Raw genomic sequence first — 22,656 nt, forward strand, 5'->3', positions numbered from 1 at the left:
AACTAACAGAGTTGCTGAAGTTCTTACAGTGGTAAATACAATAATGGAGATTTATACCTAGACCTCCTGGTACCAAGGTCAGTTTGTTTGCCATTGTTTCACATCATCTTAACTGTGGTATTCAAAGAAAAAAAGTTCAGAATATCAAACCAAGTCTCTTAAAGAGAACACATTGATACAGAGATTAGATTAGTGAGATCACCTGTTGTTCAGAGGGAAATAGCATGACTCAGGGATGGGTGGTTCCTGTGATGAAATATAGTTAACACTATGAAGGTGCATTCCAATTCACTCACTGGACCAGAGCTGAGATTTCCCCAGGCTCCATTTTGTCTATGGAACTAACATCTCCTGTAACCTGACTGATGTAGAGCAGCAGATGGGGTTGAGAGCAGTGGAGTACAATGTGAAGAATCCTAAATTTGTCATCAAAAGACCCAGGATTAAATCCCAGCTCTAAACTTACTCCCTGTGGGACCTTGGGAAAGTAATTTCCCCCTCTCTGGTTTTTAGTTTTCTCAACTGTTAAAAGAAGGGATAGGACTAGATGACCTCTGAGGTTCTCTCTTACAACTCTAGGATCCCATGATATAGCTGTGGATCTTTTTGTTTGTTTGTTTTTAGGTTTTTGCAGCTAGGTCATTATTAAGTGTCTGAGGTCGTATTTAAACTCAGGTCCTCCTGACTCCAGGGCTGGTGCTCTATCCACTGCACCACCTAGCTGCCCCAGCTGTGGATCTTGAATACTGCTCATGAATAGCTACAGGATCATGACTACGAGGGCATCCTTGGGCTGTGTGCATTCTGAAATCACCAAAATCATTTTTCCAAAGTAGGCTGACCTAAAACTTTGACACAATCCATTTGAAATGGGAACCTTATATTAGTAAATTATTTTAGGAATTGCTTTCTTAAGGAATTCTATTGTTAAGTGGAGTTTTCATAATATGACTTCCTAAACTTTGTTGTCATGCTTTGGGGTATTATATTCTGATCATTTTGGGTGGGACAGTAGATAGAACCTTGGACTTAGAATCAGAAAGATTCATCTCCCTGAGTGCAAATCTGATCCCAGACCCTGTCACAAGTCATTGTTTAATTTCTCATTTGCAAAATGAGCTGGAGAAGGAAAAGGCAAAATCACTCCAATATCTTTGCTAAGAAAATCCCAATTGGGGTCATGAAGAGTTGTACACAACTGAAATGACCAAAAAAACAGCAATTCTGATTATGCTACTCCCAGTCTCAAAAACCTTTAATATCTCCCTATTGTTTGAATAAAAATTCAGATTCTTTAGTCCGGAGTTCCTGGTTCTTTATGATTGGATTCCATTTGAACTCTTGAGACCTATTTGTAGCTAATATAATGTGACGTGACATAAGACAACACAATAGAACATATCTCACGCTATTTTCCCTCAAACTCTATCCTATTTATCGTCCCTCAGAGTCTCTAATGCTGTCCTTTCTCTGGACCTTGCTGGTGTCATGCCTTCTAAAGGGAATGTCACCCCACCCCAGAGGTGGGATGGAGCTCGTCCTAACTGCTGGTTTATTAAAATTTCAATGTTGAGTATTTATAACTTGGCAATTGGCAAAGGCTATGAAGCAGAACTTGATTGTTTTGTAGATTCTTTAGACTTCAAAGAGATGGAGGAAAAGGTTTTAATGCAGATTAAATTTAAAAGTATGTATACACCCCCTCCCCCCTATCCAGTTGACTGTTAAACATTTATCAACATATCCCTTTCCCCTCCCTTCTTCTGATCTCTGCCTGGGTCTATCTATATAGTCTTCAAGTTAGCTGCCAGTTCCTCCATGTAGTTTTTCCAGATTCCCAAGCTGGTTACTATCTCACCCTCACCTTTGTGCTTGATCATCTCAGAAACTTGCCATGTGAAAAGTTGCATTATCTACCCACAGATACACTTGAAGTGTAAGTAATCTGTTTGATTTATGGATATGTCTCATCCCCAGTGGACTGCAAATTCTGAGGGCTTCTTTGAAGGCAGGGATCATATCTTGTTTATCTTTGTTTCTTCTCCATTACCCAGAACATAATGGGAACTTAATGAATACTCGATTAAGTTACATTTTGTAGCTCTCATTGTGGAACCAAGATATGGCCAGTTTCTGAAGCTCTGGTCTATTTTTCTAAGTTGGCAAAGTGAAATTTGAAGAGGAAGTTTTTGAGGGTTCTCCTTCCCCTGCATTGGGGATGTGGGTCTTCTCTGGCCTGATTCCCCAGAAGCCGTATGGCAATTCATTTTGAAATAACATGGGGTCAGTGTGATGAGCGATATAGCCCATGACATGAGGGACAAAGCAGTTACTACTGTACACCTTAATTTTGGACTTGCTTCTAGTAGGAGCAGAACAGGGATGTATACATTGAGATGAGTCTATAGAGTAAATGCTCCATGAAGTTCTTTCCTTTCCATGCCTGTGGCCATCTGTTGCATGTTATTTTTGTTTCTGGGTAAATGGATCGGTGCTGTGATTTACTTAGATTAAATACTTGGACTGAAGTATCTCTTCTATTTCCCCATCAACTTCACGATGCAGCAGATTTAGTTTCAGTCTGGGATGCCAGATTGAATTAAATGCTTTTTTAAAGCCTGAAATCTGACAAAAATCTTTCCCTCGTCAGCTCTTTTAGCCTATTTTTTTTAATGAGCATCTGCAGAATAATGGTGTGGTCTGTGGTTTATTTTCTAGAAAGGAATCCAATTTGGCTTTTGGGGATGATGTCATAATTGGTCAGATAATATATTATGCTGAATGACTACAGAGAATACTGCAAACCCGGGAGGAGTCTGGTGTAGTAAGTCTCCTGTACCCCAGGATGGGCACATGTATCACTTGATGGAATGTGCTAATTCTGTTCTCTGGGGACAGCTTTTATCTGTGCTTCGACCTTTCTTTTGACCTCTTCTTGGGACTACATTGAGGATCTGAACCATTCCTTCATTTCTGTTACTTTGTGGTTAGAGAAGACAACACCGTGGATGGGGCTATTGAATGATCAGAGGGGGTTCCTTGTTCCTTTGAAAGCCTTCTGGAAAGTATTGAACTGACCAGATTCTTCTGGATCAAATTTTATTTCTGGAAGCAGAGTTCAAATGTTGTGGGTTTTGGACATGTGCCTCTAAGTAGGCACACTCAATTCCCATGAGTTTATCCATAGGAAGGCTTTGGAGACAGGTTTTGTTTGCAGAATGATGCTGCCAGGAGAACATTGTACACAGTGACAGCAATATTGTACGATGATCAACTGTGAATGACTTAGCTATTCTCAGCAATACGATGATCCAAGACAATTCTGAGGGACTTACGAAAAATGCTAATCTGCTTCCAGAGGAAGACCTAATGGAGTCTGAATGAAGATTGAAGCAATCTTTTTACAACTTTATTTTTCTTGGTTTTATTTTGTGATTTCCTTCTCAATAAGATTAATATGGAAATGTTTTGCATGATTGCACATGTTTAACCAATATCAAATTGCTTGCCTTCTCAATGAAGGGGGAAGAGGATGGAAGGGAGAGAATGTGGAATAATGAATGTTGAAAATTGTTTTTACATGTAATTAAAAAATACTTAAAAAAAAAGAATTGTACTTCCTGGCTACATATGGGTGACTAGGGAAGCAGTTTTTCCCTCTATTCACATTGTGCCTCATAATCCAATGGCAGGAGTGTGGGCTCATCGTTTCACTATGTGTTACCCCCCCAACCCCACCCCCATGTTCTAAGTAAGCATGCTTCTTTCTTACAGCTCTAATTACTTTTCTCCCCAGATGGACCAATCATTTTTTATGAGCTCCCTAGAAAAGACACCAGGGTCTACTCAGTATAATTTGATTCTCATCACTGTTTGACTTCAAAAAAAATCCTGTGAAAAAGTGGAGCTTGGTCCAGTTGAAAACAGAGCACTTGGGAAAAAAAGTATCTTAGGTCCTAAATTGGATGATAAAAATTTGAAACAAAAAAGCAAGGATAGGGACAGCTAGGTGGCGTAGTGGATAAAGCACCGTCCCTGGAGTCAGGAGTACCTGGGTTCAAATCTGGCCTCAGACACTTCATAATGACCTACCTGTGTGACCTTGGGCAAGCCACTTAACCCCATTGCCTTGCAAAAGCCTAAAAAATAAAAGCAAGGATATAGATGGCTGAGGATCATAGAGAAATAGCCATGTGTTATGGCATATATAGTCTTCAAATTAATTACACTTATTTTTTGAAAAGGATGAAAAAATCAAGACTAAATCAAATAAATGTTGTGGTGATAGAAGCAGTTCTATGTGTGAAATCTGAAAATGAGTAATAAAACAGAATGTTAAAAAAAAGACAGCTAATCACTGCAGACAATGGAATGATAATTTTATTAAAAGTGAATCAATCTGGTGGGAATGCTGACTGAATTAGCAGATGAAGAAAAACAGCAGATGTCATACTTAGACAACAGTAATCAGTGGTGACGACAGTAGCTTGGTCTTTTATCGACCAAGCTGATTTCAAGCAGCCTTTGATGAAAGCACATACTCCAACTCAACGGGGTAGGAGTCTTGGGTACGATAGGATTTGGGATCCATTTTAACCTTATATATTTACAGAGGAACTAGATGATGCCACATGGTCAGCAAATGCGAATTCACATGGGATGGCATCAATTCTGTTTCCTGGCAACCGGGAAAAACCCCTCCCAGTGATCAGCCCCCAAAGCAGCCAGAGACAATTTAACCCACCTTAGAGTCAACTCTAACTTTTGTTGCTGATAACTCTTCTCTGATTTGATGAGGATTTTGAAGGTTTTTCTGTGTCCAACCCAATGCAGACAGATGGGTCTCTGTCTACATGGTGTTATGGAATCATGAGGCTGGACAACAGGGTAGAGAAGGAGTGGGAGGGAGTCCTAGATCAGGGAACTTGAGGGGACTCATCTTAGCATTTGGCCCTAAGAAAAGAGCTGCCCTGTGCCATTGAATGAAGAAAATTGAGTGCCATCTGTCTAATCTTGAGGGAGGAAAAAAAAGACTCTGTTCACATGTTGCTGTGGTCAAAAGAGCCGCTTTCTCCTCTACCAGTCAACTTCTAGAAGGTCACCTCCACCCTCCAGCTGGAGTATGCCCTAATTCATAAATGCTTCCTTCTAGTTCAAATGAGATTCAGACAAAATAGAAAAGTTTTTTTTTTCTTTATTTATGCAAGAGTTTAAATGGCAAAGAGGAACTAGAGGACTGTGGGACAGAAGACCCGGCTGCAAATCCTTATGTGAATTTGGGCAAGTCATTTGACCCCTTGGGTCTCAGGTCCCCTATCTGTGAAATAGGGAATGACACCTGCATTCCTAGCCTCTGGAGTCTGTAAAGGAATATGGAAATGGGATTTGTGGCTCCTGGAGAATAAGGGGAGGGGACCCCTGCATACACACAGAGGAGGAAGTGTGGCAAGAACAAGGGGAAGCAGAATGGACGATGGAGAAGAGAAGCCTCTCAACTTCAGCAAAAACAAAAGTCATGGTTTCCACCTCATTGTCAGAAACCATTCCAGGCCTGATGATGCAATGGGTGAAAAATTATGGAGCCTGGACCAAGGAGCTAATTCCTTATCATATTGATGAGAAGAGACAAAGACAACATGATCACATTCACTCCCCATGCATGAGAGTGTAGGCTGGGGAGGCGCTGCAAACGATGCCAAGAGGGCAGAGCTGGGGTCACAGAGTGAAAATGAGAACCCTGGATTGGGGCTCTGGAAGGGTTTACTGGGAAGGCGTCTCATACTGGATCCAAATTGGGACAAAGATTGGACTGGATGCAGGGCCGGGGGGGGAATAGAACTTTTTTGGGGGAATAGGCCTCCCTTGGTTCCTGGGAGGAGGAGCTGACCTCCAAGAGGGTCCTGCAGCCCCCTGGGCACCTGACACCTAATCTGGTGGACATCAGGGGAGGGTGCTCCTGGGAAGCCAGCAAATCTTCCGTGAAATACAGCTTCAGTGTAGGCCTCCGGAGAGCAAGACTGCTCCCCAAAGAAGGAGAGTGAACTGCTAAGTCAAAGGTCACATGATTTGGCCAAATCGAGGTTCTGTGATTGTTGGATTAGAGACAGGCACCAGTTGGGATAACAGCTCAATCCCTGAGGAGGAGCGGCCCCAAATAGGGACCTGCTAGGTCTTGGATCTGGACAGAGAGAATGTCCTTGCCTTCTGCCTTTCCCGGTCCTCCACATTGCTTTGGTCCTATCACCTACAATGGGCTGAGCGGGTCTTTGGCAGTCGAAAGCCTGTGGAAGGATCCCCCAGGCCTGGGAAGACCGAGTCTCTTCTAGCTCAGAGCTCTTCCTTAGTGCTGGTGTCATGCTGGGATGAGGGAACTGGAATGCCGGGGTCTCCTGGCTTCTGGGCAACTGGCTGCTCCTTAATGGCGGTGTAGTCCTCCATGAGACCACTTTCAATCCCATGCTTCCTAAGTCTCTCATTCCCCACAAGCCCTCGCATGTTCATGTACCCATGCTGGCAGAAGGGGGGCAGCTTCTGGCGTGTTAGAGCGAAGAAGAAACAGGACTCTGTCCAAAAATAACAGTGAGAAAGGCTTTCAATGGGTTAATGTTTGGGGAAGTGGTGGAAAGCCCACCTTATCAGCAGCCAACAAGGATAGGGGTGGGGGTGGCAGAAAGCCAGGCTCCTTGACTGCATATATTGGTACCAGTATTTTACCATGGAGGAGGGTGAAATTTAGGGTCACTCTACCAATGGCCAGCTTGGATCACCAGGCTTCTCAGTCACTTGGGCTTAAAGAACAAAGTATTCTGAGGGGGAAAAAAAAATCCATGAGCCAAAATTCACTACCAAAGCAGCTAAGCTCCTAAAAGAAGGGGCCCCTGCTATGAGTTGTACTCATGGGTAACTTGGCAAGGGTGAACGGACCTCGTGGCTTTCCCAAGCCTGGACTGGAGCAGTAGGTGGCAGCTACCACAGAGGGTGATGTGCAGCCTGAGGCCTGGTTATGTGGAAGGTGTAGGAGCAGGCAGCAATGAAGGAAGCTGAGGAAGGAGGGAGGAGGAATAGGCAGCTGAGAGGCCAGAGCAGAGAGGTCAGAATAGTCCACGAGCTACCAGGGATGCCCTGTGGGTCTTCCCTCAACTTCCCTGGGTTACCTGCATAGAAGCTGCGCAAATCACTATTCAGGCAGTTCTCCAAGAACCTTCTCAGGGGGAGGATGTGGGAGTTGGGTGCAGTCCAGTCTGTCAGGAAGTCCTCCACGATGTGGTGGATGGCGACTGGGCGAGGCAGTGGCCAGTCTGGGGCCCGGGACGCCATCTCCTTCTCTGGAGGGGAGAAACAGAGTCTGTTACAAGCCGAGTCCAGGAGCTGTCCGCTGCAGTCTGTGGGGGGAGGTAGCCTGACCCACGGCCCCTCAATTCCTTCCTGCTGCATGGTCAGTTGCTGGCCAGCTGGGTTGATAGGCCAGAATCACAGGGTTAGTGCTCTCCTGATAGACCCAGAGTCCCAGGACAGTGGAGATGTGGCTGTGTCTCATACCATCATGGTCTTTCTCTGAGCCAGTGTCTGCTTCCAGACCCTCAGAAGTTGTGGGGACACTGGGGATCCCTTGGTCTAACACTCAACCACCAAGGCAGCTTCGTGGTGTGAGTGCAGGGATGGGCTTGGAAATGGGAAGAACAGATCAATCTCAGATGCTTCTTAGCTGTGCGATTTGGGCAAGTCACTCCACCTTTTCTAAACTTCAGTTTGCTCATTTGTAAAATGGGGGTGATGACAGTACCAGGGAACTAATAGCACCTGCTCCATAGGGCTGTTTGGGGAGGGGGAATCCAAGGCAATAACATGTGGAAAGTGCTCTGCCAATCTTAGAACCAGAGATCAGATCACGATTCCCATCTAGCACCCTTGAAAGGCCTTCTTCCTACTCTGCCCAGACACGTCCAATGTGGGCCCGCTCATGTGGGAGTCTACCCACTCTAGTTTCCTCTTCTTTTAGGAATTATTATTAAACTATTCTGGTGGTGCCCTGGTCTGGTTTCTCAGCCAGCTCCCCAGTGTCCATCTCTCTCTGGGTATCTGGATGGTGGTGGCTCTCTACAGGGGAGGCCTTGCTGCCAAGGATGGGAATAGTGAAGGGTCCAACTCACCCGTGGGGAGGCAGTGATAGAAGTAGATGACCGGGTGAAGGAAGTTGGACTGCCAAGCATCTTCCACGTCCCCCACAGCCCGATCGTAATAGAAGACGTCCTTGTCGGGCCCTGAGAAGTTCTTGCCGTACTCCATAGTGACAACAAAGAGCCCATGCTGGGCTTCCCTCCCCGTGAGGGTCTCCAACTCTGCTAGCATCCTGAGGGGGTATTCTTCCAGGTACTCAAAGCCTGTGGCATTCCTAGGGAAATGACAAGGGCTCTGCCAGAGTAGTCTGCGGGGCCTAAACCTTTTGTTTTGTGTCATTGAAGCCAAATCCCAAGTTAGTCAGGGGCATAGACTGGGAAAAATACCTCCAAAATGTAAAACTGCAAAATGAGAGCTATTAAATATGGAAAATTGGGGGATTGGGACCTGTGACCAGAAGCTGATTTCATTTATATACAGCTGCGCAATAGAATTAATAATTGTATGAAGACATGGGATAATCTACAAAAGAGGGTGCCCCAAGGAGCCAGGGGTGGAGGTGCAGAACAGGGTGGGGGGGGGGAAGGCAGAGATAGGCAGTGACTATCTGGCTGGAGTGACCTTCTCCACGCTCAATCGACACTGCTGAGCCAAGCAGGAAGCCAGTCCTCTCTGGGCTGCCTTGGGATAGTACCAGACTATTGGGTTGTCCCAAAGTTCTGAAATGCCCAACAGGCCCTGGGACCACATTGCTGCCATTACAGAGTGAAGGGAAGTTCTGAAACAGCAGGGCAGGGGGCTACTGCATAGGCAAGATGATAAACAAAGACTGGTGGGTTTGGAGAAAGGTGGGCATGGTGACTTACTCCTTCAGAAGGATGATGTCCGCCAGCACGCTGAACATCTGGTATAAGCCCGAGGCCTCATTCACCCGACGGATGATGGTGTTGGTAAGCTGTGTGATGGGATACACAGGGGAAGGCCAGGGGATGCCGTGATGGCGATGTTCTAATAAGCGGTGAATTGCTCGGGCTGAAACGGAGACAGAAGAAGGGAACCCTGTAAATCGGGGTGGGTGGAAATCAGCTTGAACGGGCTCCAGAGAGCTGATGGTTGAATGTTGAGTGTGAACATTTACTCCTTGGAAATCAGCAAATGTTACAAGTCAGTGTTTGGTTTGTTGTTTTGTTGATTGTCTAGACATAAAGTGATGGAGAAAAATGTTAATACTGCAGATTAAAAGTGTGTTCTGAACAGATTCCTCTCCTCTCCTCCCTCCCCCCGGGAGATGGTTGTTAAACATTTACTAGCACACTGCTATAATAAATGAAAATCTGCTATTTGATTTCTCAATCAGGAGGCCTATGGAGGCCTCACCAGCTTTTCCTGAGCATCCATAAGCTGTCTTACCTGGTCCAACAATCTGGGGTGTTGGGGAGGTGGAGAGAGAGGAGGCAGAAGGCCTTCCTCCCATCAAAGAGCACATCCCAAGCCAAGCTTATCATCTTTCTCCCACACTTGCCAACCGCCCCCTTCTCCATTCTCTTTGCCTCAGTGCTCCCACCCTTCTTCCAAGCATGATGTCTTTCCTCTCCTTTACCATCTAGATCCAGTTTGTTACTAGGTTCTGTCAATTCTTCCTTTAAAATATCAGGTGGATGTCTTCTTTTCCCAATTCACTGAAATATGATTTTACTGCTATCTTGTATTTCCCCATGGCCTAGATGGCCCCCTGTATCCCTCTCTCCTTCCTTCTCCCAGGAAGTTACTCCTTATAATGAAAAATTTTCCAAAAAGAAAAAAAAGGAAAAAAAGATTCTTTCTCCTCTTTTCTAATATGGTGACTCCCTTCCCCAGGCCATATGCTGCAGCGGCCCCCCTGCCTGGATTCCTCCTTCACCCATTCCTGGCAAGCTAGATCTCCTAAAACACTTCCTTTCATCACAGGATTCACTGATCAAGCAGCTGCAGCTGTCCCTGCTTCCTGTTGAATATGTTCATTCAGTTTACCCAGTTTCTGTTCCAAAGCATCTCCCACCACTTGCTGGAAGCTCCCCCAGAGACAGGCTCATTTGTACCCCTTGACTCTGGGTCACTCAATCCCCACCTCCTGATATACCTTTGTTGCTCTTCCTAAGGCAGTTCTCCAAGACCTAACTTAAGGTTCCCCTGAGCTTTGAAGCCCAAGAGGAAAATGAGCTAGTACCTCAGAGATCATTGAGGACCAGTCCTTAGGCCCAAGGGGGAGGAAACTGAGGTCCAGACAGGTCTATGCTCCTTTCCCAAGGAATGGGGAAGATTTGAACTCAGTCTCTTCTCCCAAGGCTGGGCTATGCTGCTACACCTTTACCCATCTCTCACCTGCCATGAGAATCTGGAGCATACGTATTAGCATCTGTTTCTTCACTATGGCTTCATCAGCTCCCCGCTAGATTAAGAAGCTCCTTGTAAACAGGATCGTGGGATCACAGATTTTAGAGATGAAAGACGATTTAGAGATCCAAGTCCTATCTCTTCAGTTCATAAATGAGGAAGCTGAGGTCCAGAGAAGGGAAGTGATTTGCCCACAGCTGCACAGCTAGTAAGGTTTAAGGATGTGAAACCAGATCATCCCAACTCCAGGTTTTCAGGCTGCTATCTGTGATGCCATGCTGCCGCCTTCTCCATTATGGATTTCACCCAACACGTGGCAGGACGTGTGGTAGCCATCCAATAAACAGCTGGTGAATTAAATTGATTAGATTACTCAAACACACACACACACACACACACACACACACACACCCCCTCTACAGTCTTGGGAATTGGTCCCTGATTTGCCTTTGGAGAACAGTAGCTTTTGTCAGGCAAAAACAAAAACATGCCGATCTATTCTAAAGTTTGTGTACTTGCTGGGGGGCAGGGGGGGGGGATAATCGGAGCTTCACATTTAGGTAACATTCTGCTGCTTATAAGTCACTTTCTTGTGGGAAGGTTGAGATGGGGGAGGGAAGTTTTTTGACATTTATATGAAAAAGCTGCTTCCCCATGCAGTGTGGGCGGCATTGGATTATTGCTGGATACACAGCTGTTCTCATTGTTCCTTTGCTAGCACTGTATTTTTGTCTGCTTCCACATATTTGATCAGTCATCAAACCCTGTTAATTCTTCCTTAGTAGTTTTTTTGTTTTCATCTCATTTTCTTTTCTCTTCTTGCCAGCATCTTAGCTTCGGGTCTTCTCATTTGATGCCTGAATGTGTGACTCTATGAGTCTCCTAACTGGGCTCTCTGGCTCCTGCCTTTCTCACCTCATGTATACTGCAAACAGATTAATTTTGATTTTTTTAAAAAAGCTCTTATCAGTTGTCTTTGTGCTCAGTGACCTTCCTATTATCTACAAGATAAAGTTCATATGTTCTCACTCTGGCATTCAAAGCTTCTAACAATTTGATCTTAATCAATGTTGCCAACCTTGTTTCCCACTAGTTCCCTGTGGGAAATCTTTGAGCCAGACTAATCCATAGTTACTTAAACATATCACATAAATATCTTTCTCTCCTTTGTCCATGTACTTCTCATCTGAAAAACCCATTCCCCTAATTGCCTTCTCAGTATCGTGGTCCTCTTCAAGAACGAAGGGCAAACAACAAACAATGAAACATATGACACCTACTCATCTCAAAGGCACCCATCAAAACCCCTCTCCCCCAGAAGCCTAGTCTCTTCAGTCTTGCTCTTTATTTCCAAAAAACGCCTACACCCCCGTGGACCTACACTCTCCAGGATAAGGACATTCTGTCCAGTTCTCCAGATGACAGCCTGTGACTCCTATCCACATAGTTTCATAAATTCTTCACAGGAAGTCTACCAGTAGGTGGGGGTGAATTCTGCTAGCCATGCCCTTCATCTATGACTAGCCTACCTTCTCTTCAGGTCATGTATGGCTATGAAAATCTCTTTGATGTCACACAACCACATGTCATTGTTCATTATGTTCTTTCCAACTAAATTGTCAATTCCTATTTCTTCAGTTTTCTCCTTAGTATATGAAGGGCATTGCACAGAGCAGATCTACATTAAGCCACAATCTCAGCATGAGTAGGAATCAAAACAGTAGGAGCTTCTTCAGAGTCCCCAGTAAACTGTTGTCCAGTCTCTGCGTCAACATCTCTGACTGCAGGGAATCTTTCAGTATCTGGAGGCATCTCAATCCAACATACAGATATCAGGTGATGAGGTCCTAAGCTAAGGCACTGGTGAGAAGAGAATAGAAAATGATAACCCAGCACTCTGCATCTTTACTCACACCATTGCTACCAATGCTGAACAGCAGGAGACTGAGGCTTTTGGAGGCTCTCTACTATAGAACTGAACCCAAGATGATATGATCCATTAATTATTACTCTTTGGGGCCAGTGAGTCAACCAATTCTGAACCATCTAACTGTACAACCATCTACTTCACATTTCTCAGTTTTATTCCCAAGGATTTCATGAGATTTTGCCAGGAAGAAGAAAGCTTATGTGGAATTTTTTTCTTCTTTTAGTCTACAAACTATAATAAAAAGACGATGAGGCTATCCAGTATGACCTTTGGCAAGGCAATGGGGTTAAGTGACTTGCCCAAGGTCATACAGCTAGTATGTATCAAGTGTCTGATGCTGGATTTGAACTCAGGTACTCCTGACTCCAGGGCCGGTGCTCTATCCACTGTACCACCTAGCTGCCCCATATGACCCAGTCTTGATAAATCCATGTGATCCTTACTGATTCCTTTTCTAACTACTCTATAGACTAGAAATTTCTTTTCTAAATATTCACAAATAATTCTTTTAATGGTATGTTCTAGAATTCTGCCAAGAATTGGAGACCAGATCACTTGTTTATACTTTGATGACGCTACCCTTTTTTTTTTGAAATCAGGCTATCTAGCCATCTCTAGCCATATGGCACCTCCCCCTTTCACCATGATTTCCCAATGATTACCAAAAATGACTCAACAAACACATCTGCTAGTTCTTTTGTTATCCTGGATCGACTTTGTCCAGGCCTGACAACTTGAATTCACAAAGAGTAGGGAGGTGCCTCATTGTCAGCTCCTCACTTATTTTTGGTTTCAATTTCCTGTTGATCATTATTGCTTTATTCTTGCCAGTTTTGAGATAGTTCTCGATAGAGAAGATTCAAGTAAAATAAAATGTAAGCATTGATTCCCACTCCCCTCTCCATCATTTCATATCATCCTCTTCTATATCCCAACTCAACACATTTAGAAAAAGTCTTTTTATCTTCTGCATTCAATGACGGCCTCTCGCTATCTTCAGTATCCAGTGACAGCTTCTTGTTTTCTTAGCAATCAGTGCCAGCTTCTTGTTTTCTTAGCAATCAGTGCCAGCTTCTGCTTTTGCTGAATTTTAGTTCCTGGGATACTCATTTTCTAGGATCATGCTTCTGTTCAGTACCCTGGTCTCACTTGCATCTTCTGCTCAGGTCTTTTCAAAATCTAAGTTGCTCCATGAGGTCCCGACTTCTTTCAGATATGGAGCTCTTTCCCTGCCTATGTTCCCTGAATAGTTTCTCTTTGAGCCACTATCAGAACTTTATTCCCTTCTTTATTCATTACGTATTATAAGGTGGAGTAGCTGCTTCCTTTCAAGATTCCCTTTGTTTCTGTTTTGGCAACTGGTTTTTCTTATTGGTCAGCATCTGTTTCAACAAAGCAATTCTTCATGCATGAAGTTATCATTCAGATTAATTAAAAAATTCCTCTCCTGCTCTCCCTGTCCAAGAGAGAACATTCTAGTAGTCAATGGGAGTTTCCATCCCATCACTTGAATATTCTGCTTTTGGGCTGGGTTTGTGACCAGCTTCTCAAACCCATCATCCATGTCCTTGTTCTGGATGGGCAATCTGTACCATCCTCCCACCACCACATTCCTTCTGTTCCTTCTTCCTCCACTGACCTTTCTTATGTGCTCTTGTGCTGTCCAGGACAGAGATCTCATTGTTCTTAATATGATATATAATGCAACTCTAACTGTCCAGTCCTTTCATCTCATCTGTTCCATTTGAATCCATTTTTTGTTTCTAAGACCATGTCATGAATCACATCCCATCAGTTCCCAGGGTTGAACTCAAATTTCCTTCCATTCTTTACTTGCTCTTCTTTTCTTCTATTCCTTCCATAATCTTGCTCCACTGTGTATTGACATATTGAAGCCATTAATTTTTTCTTTCTGCCCTTCTTCCTAAATTTTGTCCCCAGAGAAGTCCTAGCATCTCTACTGATAGTCTTCATATGTCTTCTATCTGGCACTCTCTGTGTTATATGGCTTGGTGGCTGGCCATACAGAGGCAGTAGCTTCTTCTTCTTCTATCTGATCAGACACACATACCTCCAGGCAAATTTGCCTTCAGAAGGCCCCATTATACGTCATTCCTATTCAAGAACCTATCCTTTTTTTTTTTTTTTTGTAAGGCAATGGGATTAAGTGACTTGCCCAGGGTCACACAGCTAGGCCGCATTTGAACTCATGTCCTCCTGACAGTGCTCTATTCACTGCACCACTTAGCTGCCCAAGAACCCATCATTTTTACCCATTAAAACGAAGACTAGAAATCTAAACAGCATTCAAAGATTCCCATCTCCTTAAGAAGTTGATTTCTGGGGGCTGCTAGGTGGTGCGGTGGATAAAGCACCATCCCTGGAGTCAGGAGTACCTGGGTTCACATCCCGTCTCAGATACTTAATAATTACGTAGCTGTGTGGCCTTGGGCAAGCCACTTAACCCCATTTGCCTTGCAAAAAAAAAACCTAAAAAAAAAAGTTGATTTCCAAATCTCTCTTTTGGACACCTTACTTTAGAAAGGTCATTGACAAACTGGGGAGCAACCAGAGAGGGTGACAAGAATGACCTCACAATATGAGGGTGGGATTATCCTTAGAAAGCAAAGGTGCCCAAAAGGCCACCAGGTGAGAGGGATTAGTCTTATTCCACGAGGCCCATTACACTTGAGACAACTTCTCCTAACAGCCAGCCTTAACCCATGGCTCCTGGGCTGCCTTAAGGAGTTAATGGGGAAAGAAAAGGGCAGAACCAAAGAGACAGAGAAGCAAGGGGGGGGAGACATTTTGTACATTTCTTGAAAATAATACAAGAAGGGGCAGCTAGGTGGCACAGTGGATAGAGCACCGGCCCTGGAATTAGGAGGACAGGAGTTCAAATCCGGCCTCAGACACTTAATTGCCTAGCTGTGTGACCTTGGGCAAGTCACTTAACCTACTGCCTTAAACAAAAAAAAAGAAGATAATACAAGGCTCTAGAAAACCTTGTTTAGCAGAATCCCTATAAAGGATGGGCAGACAATTGCTGCACCATTTACAGACACACAAGAATTTCCTAGATCCAGTTGTCCCAAACCAAGGTGTTTTACAATTCCATCATGCTTGCATTCTATTGGGGCTGGAGAGCAGGACAATCCCACTATAATGTTCTCTGGCTTCTCACTCATTATTTAAAACACTTTCTCTGCTACCACATACCCATCCAACAGAGTTTTTTTTTTTTGTTTGTTTTTGAGGGGTTTTTTTGCAAGGCAAATGGGGTTAAGTGGCTTGCCCAAGGCCCCACAGCTAGGTCATTAAGTGTCTGAGACCGGATTTGAACCCAGGTACTCCTGACTCCAGGGCCAGTGCTTTATCCACTACGCCACCTAGCTACCCCTCATCCAACAGGGTTTTACAGAGGGTCATCTTCCCCCAAAACTCACTAGGGACACAGTAGGTGGTGTGTGCATGGGGCGGGGGGCAGAGAGGATGCTGAAAAACCCTCTCCAGGCTAGTTCCAGGACAACATGCATACAGATGTAAAATATATGGTCTGGAAATCAATAGAGAAAATGATGAACCTTCCTCGCCAAATTGGAGGAATAATGAAATGTAAAAGCTAGCATTAAGTCAATGTTGGGCTCTGGGTTTAAATACAGAGATGTCAGGATATAAAGCCCTTATGGTTTTTATGGTAAAATTAATTGGCCCACGTGGAACCCCATAGTGCAATAAACTGTGCATTCAATAGCCAAATGAACGATCTATTGCAGGGCTTGAGATGAGATTTGCATTGGGCTCCATTGCTAATGAGAGCCTTAAATTTCCCCTTCCCTGGCTGGTGTGCTCCTGCTCAGTCTTCCATGGAGGTGGGTTTTTGCATTTGACTTCCAGGGGGTATTTAAAATAGCTAAAAAGAACAACAATGCAATAAGGTTCATTGGAATAGATAGTTTTGCTGTGTGGCAATTACAACTCAGGATGGATATTTTTCAGCTGGTGGGAGAGGAATAGGGAGGGCTGGATTCTCTCTTAGGTTTGATAATCTGATAATTCTCCAAGTCACACTCCTTTTCTGGGGCCTCCCAGTCTTCACTCACAAAACAAGGGGGCTCCCAACCCAAACAAATGGCAGATTGGAGGGATATCCACCCCCTGAAGTCTTGGTTTGGAGGGGAACACAGGGGTGGGAGCAGGAGCCAGTGAGAGGAAGAAGGAAAAGAAAGCAGCAAAGAGAAAGAGGAGATCCCCCCCACCCAAGTTTGTGGGTTTTTAAGAGGGTGAAATGTTATGGACTGGTGAGTAGGAAACACTGGATTGGGAGGAAGAAGCAGGATACATTCAATTGATGCTGGAGGATCTGGCTTCAAATCCTGGCTCAGCCACTAGCATTGCAATACAAGGGCCTTTCTAGACTTCAGTGTCCTCACCTGCAGAATGAGAAGCTGCACTATAAGATCTCAAAGTATTGCCATCTCTACCAGTCATGATCTCTACCATATTTTCCCAGCTCTCAATAGCCTGTGGCTCCCAGCTAGTCAAGGCCATTCTTCTTCGGGTGGTCACTGCTCCTCCGTCCTCCCCTTCTATTTGGAGTAATGGAAGTCAGTGGGAGGGAAGGGAAGGTGAAGGAGCTTATCGGACACCATTCAGGGTGGACGAGTTGCTCCTCTTGATGTGTGAGTTTCTCATATCATGCTTATCACCAGGGACTTTGGTCACCCCCTTGGGACAGGGATGTCAGGCCATCAAAGCAGGAAGGGCATTTCTGTCATCTGATGGTGCCAGGGGTCCCTAGTCCTCAGATGGGAGTCTTGGATAAGATCAGATAGCCCACTTCTCCATATGAATCAGTGGTGTGACTCCACAGCCAAGAAAGTGAGTGGGGTTGTGTTAAGAGGCTGCAATTTCCAGGACTAAGGAGGGGAGAACCTGTCTGATCTCTGCCCTGAGCAGGCCACATCTTACCATAACTTAGGAAGAACTCAGAGGAAGACAACCAAGAGAGTGATGGATCAAGTCCACATCATGTGAGTGTCAGGGCAAGAAACTGGGGCTTTTTAGCCTGAAGAAGACTCAGGTGACAAGAAGCTGTCAAAGGGTTTTCATGTGAACAAAGACGAGATCGAGCTATGAGTTCTTGAAGGTCAACCAGGATTGAGGGCAGGAAATCACAAAGATCCCAAGTCAGACTCGAGGTCAGGAAATGTTTCCTGTCAATCTCCACCTTCCCAGAGTGGAAAGGGCTGTCCCAGGAGGTGGTGGGCTCCCCCTTATTGGATGTCTTCAAGCAGAGGGTGAATGACCACTTGTCAGGGAGGTTATTATTGGAGGGGAGGAGTAGATTCCTTTAAGGATGAACCAGATTAGATATGGGCAGCTGGGGTGTCATAGTGCATAAAGTGTGGGGTCTAGGGTCAGGAAGAATCAAATTTGGCCTCAGGCACTTCCTAACTGTGTGACCCTGGGCAAGTCACTTCACCCTGTTTCCCTCAGTTTCCTTATTTATCAAATGAGCTAGAGCAGGAAATGGCAAACCACTTTAGTATCTCTGCCAAGAAAAACCCAAAGGGGAATCACACAGAGTTGGACGTGACTTAAACAACTGAACCAGAAGCCTGGATGCTGCTCAGATACTGCCTGACCTGGAGATTCAAATTCTCCACATGAGAACAGGCAATAATAAAACTGGGTAATCAGCTGGCCATGAGGCCAATCAAAGAAAGATCCATAATGTACCTTTTCATCAGCTCCTCTGACTTACCCCCCCAGCCATAAAATGTCTTTCTCCACCTCATGCAGAGAAATTATGAATATGACTATCACATGATCATAGGTGCACTGATTTAGAGCCAGAAGGGATCAAAGAGTTCATCCTGTTCAGCCCTCTCATTTTACAATTTAAGAAACTGAGGTTTAGAGACTTGCCTAAGGTCTAAATAGCAGAGGCAAGATCAGAACCTAGGTCCTTCCTCCAAGACCAACATGTTATCTCTACTAATAGAGGAAGGGGTCACAGACATTTTATTGTTGAGGCTAAAAATGGAGCAATTTGTTAGAACAAGTTATGGTTGAAGAAATGCTATCCAACTCCTAGGACCCTATCCACCCCCCACCCCCCAGAAGATCCAGGGAAGGCCAGGGAAGGATTCTGCTCTGACCCCATTCAGCAGGGAAGGAATAGAAAGGACTGAGCCTGGGCTAGCTACCCTCAGCCACCGAGAAGCCCAAGATCTTCAGTCTGTGTGACCTGGTGACTTGCTATGCTCACCTGTGTATCGGAATCCATGGATGAAACCTCCAGCAGATTTTCTGTAGTCCACAGAGTGGCTGGCAGTGCCCAGAACAAAGAGCCCGCGGGTTCTTTTGGACTCATAACTGGCTTTGATTAGTGGGTACTTTTTTTTCTGCCCTTTCCCTGGGGCCAATCCAAGAGTGCTGGAAGAAGAAAGGATAGAAGACCACTTGGGCTTGGGGAAATCAAGCTTCCCTAAAACTGGGAGGGCAGCCTTGCTTCAAGAACCCAAACTGGGATGAATTCTAGATTTTTCTGGGCTCGAGCTGCCCCCTCTGTAAAATGGAAAGTGGAATTATGGACCCAGGGTTTGTAAAACTTCAAAGCTGTGCCTCTGGAAGGCTTCAGTCTAATGTCCTGACCCACAGCTCTTCCCAGAGGATAGCAATGACCCCTGTGGGTGGCCAGAGGTATAGGCAAACCAGGATTGGCCCTCCTCTGCAGGAGGACTGGTCCACTGGAGAGTCAGTCATGCCCAGTGGAACCCTCGCTCAGACTCACCTGTTGAAGATGGAGAAGTCAAAGGTGAAGCCCAGGCAGCGGATCACTCGGTCATAGGGCACACGCAAGGCAAAGTTGTCCACCTCATCCTGGGGGAGGGAGATGGTTTCGGCAGTGGCGTTGGGGTTCTGGTTGGCTTTGTCCATGAGGATCCGCAGGGTGACGTGCAGTCTGCCCTTACTGTCCTTCACGATGGCCAGGTCTTTCAAGTCAGTTTCTATCAGCCCGTCCAGTGACTTCAGCTGGTAAGTGTCCAGGAGGCCATTGTTGACCGCTCTGGGGCCCAGAGAGAGACAGTGAAGCCTCAGTCATGAAGAGAGGACACAACTAGATCTTGCCCTGATGATTACTAATTGTGAGCCTGTCCCAAGGTCCCTGATAAGAGGTCTGACAGTGCATCTGCACCTCTTCCTGGGTCTTTCAAGGCTTTGTTAGCCTGTGACTTCACTGGGGTTGGGGACCCTCTACACTAGTTCTGATTGCAATTCTTTGCTGATGTAGTGGAAGACTTTTGAGAGCTGGGCCTAAGAAATTCACCACCCTGAAGCCAGGTGAGCCTCTTCAACCTCCTGTAGCTCTAGTGCCAGGGTCCATCACAGAGCCAATTCTCAAAGCATTTTCAGGATGGTACACCCTGTCCAGGCTTGGGCTCTATAGGCAGAGCTTTCAAGTACCCATGGTCATATCCATGCATTGGGAAAGCCTCAGAGGAGGACTCAATAAAGAAAGCAGAAATTCCCAAATCTTTTTAACCAATGGACATTTCCCTTCTGGACTCCTGAGTGTATCTACGATCCACAGCCATGTGAAAAGAGCAATTATTTGGAAAGCCTTCCCCTCACCCTATGAAATCACCCAGCCACCTCTCCTCTGGGTGTGAGAGTTAGAGAGAGAGCGAGAGACAGAAAAGAAAAAGAGAGAGAGAGGAGAGACAAAGACAGAGCCACAGAGAGAAAAAGAAGAAAAAGAGAAGAGCAGAGAAAGAGAGGGTGTGTGAGAGAGAAAAGAGACAGAGAGATGGTAGGAAGAGAAAGAGAGAGGAAAGAGGAAAGGGAGAGAGAGTGGTAGAGCTCTTTCTGAAACCCCTGAATATAGAATCTTGACTTTCTTTGCTCTCCCCAGCCCCCAACCCCACCAGGTCCCCTACCTCAGGTCCCCAACATAGTGGGTGGCCCAGGAGAGACGGATCCTGGAGCGGCCTATCATGTGGATGAAGTTGGTATAACCCAGGATGTTTTCAGCTGTCTCGAAGGCTGAGTTCCCACGGCCCAGGATCAGGACATTTTGGCCCACAAAGTCCTCTGGGTTCACAGACACTGACTCATACCCCTCCACATATTCTGATCCTGGGAAGTCAATCTCATTAGGGACCGACACACCTGTGGCCACCAAGAGCACGCTGCAGGGAGAAAAGTCAGGGATGCCCTGGTTAGTCCCAAGGCTGGTTTGACTGGTTCTTTCTATCACCAATTCATCTTAATTAAATGCCCTCTGTATCTGAGGTACTCTTTGAGGGGGGTGGGGATGCAAATACAAAGAGAACAATCCCTATTCATGAGGTGTCTGAAGCTGGGGGATGCTAGAGCATTAGGCCTGGAGCCTGGAAGGCTCATCTCCCTGAGGTCAGATCCAGCCTCAGATACTTCCCAGCTGCATAGCCCAGGGCAAGTCACTTCACCTCTAACTCAGTTTCCTTATCTGTAAAGTGAGGATCTCTGTCAAGGAAACCCCAACATCAGACTGAAAAGCATGACTTTAGAACAACTCAACAACTGTCTTTAAAGGATGAGGCAGCAGACACTTGTGCAGCCCTAGAGCTGGAGGGAAAGAAAACCTAGAGATGACCTCGTCTAACCCTCATGTTAAAGTTGAGGAAGTTGAGGCCCAGGCAGGTTTAGTGACTGGTATAAAAAAGCAGAACCAGGATTCCAGGACCTGGGCTTCTTGGCCAAGGGGTCACACAAAGCAGAACCAATGTGTGGGGTCTTAGGACAGAATTTTGTCCCATACTCCTCTGGTGGGAATCTCTGCTCTACCATGCCTAGTGGCTGTCCTCTTGAGAACCTCCTTCAAGGAAAGGTTCCAACACAGTTGAGGGTCACCCTCCTTCATGAGGATGGGGTTCTTGTTTATTTGGGAGGCTCCCCCACTCTATGGGGACAAATCAAATCTGCTTTTTGTGGTTTCTCCCTGATTTCTTCTGCCCTGGTTCCCGCTGAGGTCTCCCAGAGAAGCCCCCTTTCCCTCCTCTGCCACGACCCCCTCCCCAGACCGAGGGTGGGCATCTTCCTGAGCTGCCAGCTGGCCCCCGTGGCTCGGCTTCTCAGGGCTGGGCCCTGTGGCCCACCTTCTCAGGCCCGGCTTCACAGGGCTGGCCCCGGCAGCCCAGCTTTGCAGGGCTGGGCCCTGTGGCCCACCTTCTCAGGCCCGGCTTCGCAGGGCTGGGCCCTGTGGCCCACCTTCTCAGGCCCGGCTTCGCAGGGCACAGCCCGGCTCCGGCCCGTGGGTACCTGCACTGGTGGGTACCTGCACTGGTAGTGGCGGCCCCGCTGGTCAGTGAGCACGAAGACGTGTCCGTTCCAGGCCCGCGGGCTGGGGCGCAGCGCCACGTGGACCACAGCTGTGTTGTAGAGCACCCGCAGGCGCAGGCGGCCGGCGAAGTCGCCCAGGTAGCGCACCATGTCGTCGGCCTGGGGGAAGTAGGCCCGGGAGTAGTGGCGGAAGAGCAGGCCGGGCTCGGGGCTCAGCAGCGAGTTCCAGTCGTGGCGGAGGTTGAACTCGCCGTTGACCTTGCCCGTGAACCTCTTGTTGATGCTGATGAGCTTGCGGTGGCGCGGGTAGCGCGTGAAGAAGCTGCCCGGCGCGGCGGCCCGCTCCAGCACCACGTAGTCCCGGCCGGCCTGGCCCAGCAGCTGGGCCATCTGCAGCCCCGCGGGCCCGGCGCCCAGCACGCAGTAGTCCCGGCGGGGGGAGGGGCCCCCCTGGGGGAAGGGGCCCAGCCCCAAGGCCGCGGGCAAGGCCAGGGTCAGGAGCAAGCGCACCGAGGCCCGCAGCGGGGCCATGGCGGGGGAGGGGGGCGCGCTCGGGGGGGGCCGAGGTCCCTGTCCTGGAGAGGGGGCGGCCACACGTGGGGGGACCCGCCTGCCCATCACATCCTCCCCGTTGCCGTGGCAACTGCTAGGGATGCTGCTTCCCTGGACCGAGGGGAGGGGACCCTGCACGCTCCTTCCAGGCTCTAGGGGGCCACGCTGCCCCCCCCCCGGGCGGCACCCAGTGGGCAAGACTGGCACTCTGCCCCCAGCCCAAGGGGGCGGGCCGGAGGGGAGGGGGCGGGCCGGGGCGTGGCCTCCCGAGGGGCGTGGCCCGCGAGGCCCCTCCCCGCCCTCCCCCTCCGAAGCCCCGCCCTCCCGCGCCGCCGCCCGCGCCCTCCCCCCGA

The 22,656-nt window shown here is 46.9% G+C and overlaps 1 protein-coding gene across 1 annotated transcript; it reads right to left on the reverse strand.

The window, feature by feature from the left end:
• Nucleotides 1–4,365: 4,365 nt before the first annotated feature.
• FOXRED2 (FAD dependent oxidoreductase domain containing 2) lies at nt 4,366–22,613 on the reverse strand. The gene is made up of 8 exons (XM_074226835.1): nt 21,747–22,613; nt 20,368–20,619; nt 19,221–19,496; nt 18,696–18,862; nt 8,985–9,150; nt 8,151–8,392; nt 7,155–7,325; nt 4,366–6,563 (listed from the first exon to the last, which is right to left on the reverse strand). The coding sequence occupies exons 1-8, from the start codon at nt 22,367–22,369 to the stop codon at nt 6,328–6,330; spliced, it is 2,133 nt and encodes a 710-aa protein (XP_074082936.1). The 5' UTR covers nt 22,370–22,613; the 3' UTR covers nt 4,366–6,327.
• Nucleotides 22,614–22,656: the final 43 nt, after the last annotated feature.

The sequence above is a fragment of the Macrotis lagotis genome, chromosome 2 (assembly GCF_037893015.1).
Source record: "Macrotis lagotis isolate mMagLag1 chromosome 2, bilby.v1.9.chrom.fasta, whole genome shotgun sequence".
NCBI lineage: Eukaryota > Metazoa > Chordata > Mammalia > Peramelemorphia > Peramelidae > Macrotis > Macrotis lagotis.

Coding starts and splice junctions, on each gene's coding strand:
- FOXRED2 (XM_074226835.1), bottom strand. CDS start 22,369: ATGGGCAGGCGGGTCCCCCCACGTGTGGCCGCCCCCTCTCCAGGACAG. Junction 9,151..18,695: donor CCATGGATTCCGATACACAG/GTGAGCATAGCA, acceptor TCTCCGTTTCAG/CCCGAGCAATTCACCGCTTA. Junction 6,564..7,154: donor TTTGCGCAGCTTCTATGCAG/GTAACCCAGGGA, acceptor ATTTTTGGACAG/AGTCCTGTTTCTTCTTCGCT.